General features: G+C 38.2%; 1 protein-coding gene across 1 annotated transcript in view; it reads right to left on the bottom strand.

Moving 5' to 3' along the window:
* Nucleotides 1-4,050: 4,050 nt before the first annotated feature.
* POU6F2 (POU class 6 homeobox 2) overlaps nucleotides 4,051-6,553 on the bottom strand; it is a gene marked incomplete at its 3' end in the record, with an annotated part of 305,002 nt that continues 302,499 nt past the window's right edge. Inside the window, exon 8 of the mRNA XM_018558767.1 lies at nucleotides 4,051-4,219. Within this exon, the coding sequence (XP_018414269.1) occupies nucleotides 4,051-4,219 (169 nt within the window). The remainder of the gene's footprint in view (nucleotides 4,220-6,553) is intronic.

Below are 6,553 nucleotides of genomic sequence, written 5' to 3' on the forward strand. Positions count from 1 at the left end.
ACATAGGTTCGACTCGAACGCGAAGCTCATCCCTAATTATATTCCCTAGGGTAACAAATTCACCATACCATGCAATACCTCTCTTTGTAAGTGTATCCTTCAGTAACACTTAAAAATACAATGACTGTAGTCAATGTAGAATCTTATTACCATTATGTAAGCAAAGCAAGAAAACATCATGTAACTTCTATTTTGCATCCAATGCCACTGAATATTTGTTTCTGTGGTTTACAAATGACACATCATCAGCACTCATCATAGGTAAAATATATTCAATAACCATAGCTAGTAAGAAAAAAAACACTCAAACAGACATTAAACACCACTTGCATTTTCCTTTGTTAGTTATAAATTAAAGGACTGCCACTTTCTATTTTTTTGTATTTGATAAAGGCAAATACTGGGCTTCTTCAACTCCTGTGGGTAAGTCTAGACCTTTGCTGTGTTGTTGTAGCTAGAAGCAGGAAGACGCTACCCTCAAGGTAAACCTACTTTTACTATATGAATTGCTATATACCTATAAGCCACAGTTTAGATATTCACATAGATTGGTGTTAAAGACCACACTTTGCAGAGGAGTCTTGACATAGCAGTGTGGCTTCATATATACTAACAAAATGTAAGCAATAAAAACCTAAAACCAAATGTTAAAAACAGTTTATAGTTAGGCTTTTGCACTGGCTAGATGGATTGCCTACTGAAGAGGCTGACCATATGTCCCATTTTAAATGGGGCAGTACCGTTATTTAGACATTTTTCCCACATCCCATTGTTTCATTAAAAAAATTAATTGTGTCCTGTTTTCTAGGGATGTCCCAATTCTGGCACTTTAAATTTTTAAACTGCAGCAGCTGCTGAGTTCCTTGTCAGCTTGCTAGGGACCTGGCAGTAGCTGTCCTTTGCAGTGCCTCTCTGTTTCTACAGCTCCTCCTTCTTCCCGGCATAGGCACAGCCATGGGCGGCTCCACACACAGCACAGTAAAGCCCTGGAGATGGAATCCAGCCAATCAACTCTCCACAGCACAGCCACTGCCTGCAGAGTCCTCCCGGATGAGATGTATGGTGCTCTGGGGACATGTATGGTGCTCTGGGGACCTGTATGGTGCTCTGGGGACATGTATTGTGCTGTGCGGACATGTATGGTGCTGTGGGGACATGTATGGTGCTCTGGGGACATGTATGGTGCTCTGGGGACATGTATGGTGCCCTGGGGACATGTATGGTGCCCTGGGGACATGACTCTTTGCCTCCGAATCTGAAACAGTATATAAATTCATGTTGATCAAAACCTTATGCTGTACACATCTGCTGTATTGTCATAAAACGTTTGTTATCATCTTACTTTTCATGAATACAGAATATTAAAACTATCCCATTTTTGCCACCCCAATGTCCCCTTTTGGGCTCAAGGAAATAAGGTCAGCCTACTACTGAAGTGTTTATTAAACTATCCCACCCAACTGCATGTTCTTTCTAGTTAAAAAGTGATCTAAACAGCTGACGCCATATGGTTTGAGATTATATATTGATGGATTTATAAGTACTGTAAATATGTATTTTTATCTTCAACCACATGCACAGAGAATAAAATAGGAGAAAATAAAACATATCTGTGTGAGATAATGTAACAGTGGCCTAAACTTTTTACATGTCACTAGAGCTATTAGTGAGGGTAAATGTTCCCAACATACAAGACAAACACGAAAAACATTTCCAATTCAACAAACTAATTATTTTATAAATGTGGAATGGAACTCAGATCATATATAGATATATATCTATATATAGCTATATATATTCTTTAGCATATTAACTACATTTTGGAAGAACAGAACATAGAAATATAAGCCAGCAAAGGCGTACATTAATACGCAGAGCAGTAATATCAGAAGAAGAGAAGAGATAAACTCTAACCAGTAGAACCAGGTTCTGTTTTATGGCAGGGAGGGAAGATCTCTTCCACATAGCAGGCATTCACCAGATGCTGAACCACAGAACACTTATACATCTGCAGAGTAATACAATTGTGGTGCAGAAGGAAAAGGCTGGGTTTTTGTGAATGGTGCAATCAGTGAATTTTTGGTTAGTAGTGTGGTAATGAGCCCAGAAGGTCTCCAGTACAGGACAGGTCTAAAATATGTGTGGGATATCTCCCGGCGCTGGCCCACAGACCCAGCATTTATCGAAGCCTGAGGAAACAATGAAGTGTAAAACAAAGGGCATTCTATACCAGCTAGTTACTATTTTATAGCCCTATTTCTGGCACCTGTTGCTGTTTTTTGTGTATTTAAGCTGACCATACACTGATAGATTTTTGGAAGAGCGTCGATATGAAAAATCATCACATCATTATATATATGAAGTTTTCTTAAGTGTAACATTCCTATTTATAAAGCATAGTTCCCTATATATGTTTGTACATTTGTTACACTAAAAATAATCTTCCTGACATTCAACATCTATTCTTCAATGGGAAAAGGTGCTTACTGTAACATTCACCCTATGAATAAAGTTGAATGCATTTAAAATTAACCAGGCTTTAGATGTCAAATCTAAACAAGAAGTGACTGTTCTGAAACTATGCTTTTAACAAAGAGACAGTTCTTCTATATTTTTATTTCCTTTATTTTTTTAAGAATTAAAACACAAAACAATCTCTCCCTCCTGGAACCAGGGATGGTATTCCCAGGAAATCACACCAGCTGCTGGAGCAATCCAAGTACATGTCCAAGTATTCAACAAAACTCACCAGTCCGGGTGTGTTCTCTCATTCTGACATTGTAAACCCTGATGAAAGGGGTGTTTTTAGAACACATAAAATGTGTAGGCTTGTGTTTGGATATTTTGGTTAATAAATAAACATACTTGCATGGTTTATCATCAAACAGTGAAGAGTTTGGAGAAGGCAGGAGAAATGAACATTCAAGGCCAAAATAGCTCATTTGGAAACATTCTCTAACTCAGCTCACTTTCCAGTTCAGCTATGTTGTCCTAGATTCTTCACTTCTCCTGCCTTCTCCAAACTCTTCACCCTTTTGTGAATAACCCTGTTTGACTTTTTACCATTGGTTTGGTGTGCCAGCTCATTCAACCTTTTCATTGCCAGATTAAGTTTCACATTTTTGCACACATTCCAAAATGCACATATTTGGCCTGAGGATTACCCAAAACCCCAAACATATTATATATTTTTAAATGCAGGGGATGTGTTGGATAAAAAAAATATAGTTGTTATTTTTTTATGTGATACAATATTTGTAGTGTACATAAACACAATAAAATCCAATTTTGTTTGCAAAATTATTTTTACCACATTCCCTCCGCTTTCAAATTTTACAAAGAATACCCAATCATATGGAAAATTGCAAGGGAAATAAAAAGAAAACAGTATTTTTTCTTGCATATAATGGGATGATGGAAGTCAGCAGAGCTTAGCCTCATTTACTAAGTTAGGGAAAAAGTCCCTTGCAAAAGGAACAATCTATGTGCCTTCAGTAAATCGATCCCATCATATAAACCCCAACTGTAACATCTAGCAGATCACCTCTTTTGAAAACGTACACATTCAACATACATATACATTATCAGGATTTCTAAAGACATGCTATATTTTTAAGCATATGTTCCCCACTTTTCTAATTTCATAGATTTTTCCTTACATGGCTGCGACTAGCTAGCACTTTCTAAAATAGATGTTCTAGACATTCTGAAAAATTCAAAGAGAATTCTCCAAATGTAACAATGTCATGGTCACAGTCAGTCTATCATATTTTGATTATTTTACTCTAAGTGTGCATATTGGATGGTATTTAATTTTATTGCAGTATGGTAAGGTCAACATATGATGTTTTAGATTATAATATAATAAGTATAATTGTGAACTTAATATGTAGATGTAACCTATAATTCATCTAAAATTATTATGCTTGATATGATTTTTCTAAAGGCAAGCTTAAGAATGCAAGACAAAGAGCACTTCAAGAAACAAGCAAAGAGCACATGCAAAGGCATCACGACAGAGAAAATGGTAAATAGAACAGCAATACTTACTGCTGACTAATTGACCAACACTCAAAGCTGAAGAAGAGGAAGATGAAGAAGAAGAAGAGGAAGCTTGACGCACTGGACTTTGAGACATTGATGCCTGATTGTGAGCCAGGTGCAAAAGGTTGGCCTGTGATGTTGCTGGACCCACCGATGTCTGTGCTGGTTGATGAAGCTATATGTTAGAATGTAAAAATATGAACATAAATAACTCCTGTAGGGTATAATAACCATACAATTGCAGTAGCATTGTTTCCTTTGTCCATATCTGCCACATTTTTTTGCTTAAAGTGGGTCTGTTAACATAATTTACATTCTAATAGGACTAATGGAGTAACTGAACAACACTCAAAGCTGAGAAAGAGGAAGATGAGGGAAATGAAGAGGAGGCTTTATGGACTGGATTGTGAGACACTAATGAAATGACTGTAGCCAGGTGTAAAAGATTGGCCTCTGATGTATCTGCAGATTGTGACTTCAAATGCATGTGTCACCATTGCATTTTAATATCCAATTACACTTTTGGGGCATGTTTCTCAAATCCTGTATATCCATTTAACTGTAGAATTGGATGTTCACTGTACCCTTGCAGTGGATCACACTCCACCTAGGTATGATTAATAAGGGGATATACGTATCATATTCCTCACTCCTGCAGGCTTCCTTATGCTGTAAAGCTGGTCCCCCAAAGGAATTTTTTTTGCTGCTGCCCAATCCTTTGCAGCTTTTTGATGTCATCCCATACAATGCAGAACAAGAAGTCCTGCATTATATGTAAGGTTGCAGAGGGCCTGCCCACATGCCAGGAATAATGTAAGTATATTACCTTAGTCATCATAAGCTAGGCAAAATGAGCAGTTGACTCTTGCCATGAGAGGGGGCCTACTGCAAGAGTTAAAAGAAATCTATGCGGTAAGTGTTTTTCCCCATAGTTCTCTTAAGGGTCATGGGAGGACATATACTAACCTCCTCCTGTGATCCAAAGCTCAGTATATTGCGAGCTAGAGCTTGCGGTATACTGTGATCGCCGCAGATGGGACGGATCCCGACAATGCTGTTGAGATCCACCCAGCTGCGTGAGTGACAGCTGGCTCTGCCTATCTAGAGGCAGAGCCAGCTGTACCCACCCCCTCCCCCGTATGTTCCTTCAGTCAGTGCTGGAGGATCGGAGATGGGAGGGGGGAATCCCTGCGTGGAGCAGTGACTGACAGTCACTTCTCTCTGCAGGGAGATGTGTGAGAACTGAGCGAGCGGCGGTATGTGTTCGCTCACTTCCCGATCTATTGAGACGACGTGTGACAGTTTCATTGTCACACGTCGGCTCAAACTATGAGGATGAGCGATTTTCACTCGCCTCATAGTTCTCCATTAAGTATTTTATTTCCTGGAAGAATTGTATCAAGTACTAACTAAAAAAATGTACAGAAGCCAGAATTCTCAGACCTGATACCTAATAAATATAAAGTAAACACGCTCAGAAGGAGAAAGCTCCCTGAATATTATCTAGAATATAAAGTCAAAAGGCAACAAATGTACACAGGTATGGTACTGTTAAAATACATTTATAAACTGAAGTAAAGATGGGCAAATATAGCAGAATTAACTTGATACACTTTTCCTATGAATTATATATTTTTTCCTAACTGTTAATTTACTTTCACAGATTCCATCTGAAAGATCAACTTCTCCCTGTGCACATCATATGATTAAAGTCAGCCAAAGACAGATATATCTTGTAGGTAACTATATCATTTTCCTGTCCATTTAGCAGTTATGAAGTGCTGAGTACTGCAGTGATCCTTCCTAACAGCTTAGTTTGACTTTACTCATATACATGGGACAATTGCATGATCAGTCAAATAGATTTTCTTCAGCATTAATTAAAATCTGGTATGGTGAGTCTATGCAAATGTTGTACCCCTTGTATATTGTAAAAATAAAAGTCCTAAATGCAGTGTAGTGAATACAAATTCCTAAAATAAAATAGCAAGGAAGGAAAAGTACAATTTTGCTTTTGACTTCATTCAACTGTGAAGCTGCAGTCACTATTATATAAACATAAATGTATGTTGATAAAAACCTTTTGTAGATGCTTGGGTATATTTATATTAGGCTTTAGGAAGCATCAGCAATGCTTGCGTCTTGCTAAAACTTGCTTAATACCTACAGCAAGGTGGCTGCTATCACCTTTAGACTTTGTTATAGGGCCTTTACTTAATGGCTAAGCCCTACAACTGCAATTCTACTGACCAGTGAGACTGCCTCAGTGGCCATTATGGGCACTCTTATTGGACAGGGGGATAGCAGGTAGCAGGGCTTAGCCATACAGTCAGGGAAAGTCAGACCCCTCTATTAGAGTAAAAATATATCAGAGAGGGGCACACAATATATATTTCTTTAATTATCGGCAATAGCATACATCTGGTGGTGTCTGCTCTTAGACAAGACTTTCTTTTAGCAGATTAAAATAGAGTGCAAACACGCTTTAAAGCTACATAGAGGTGGGGGG

This window comes from Nanorana parkeri, unplaced genomic scaffold, assembly GCF_000935625.1.
Source record: "Nanorana parkeri isolate BGI_ZX_2015 unplaced genomic scaffold, ASM93562v1 scaffold357, whole genome shotgun sequence".
NCBI lineage: Eukaryota > Metazoa > Chordata > Amphibia > Anura > Dicroglossidae > Nanorana > Nanorana parkeri.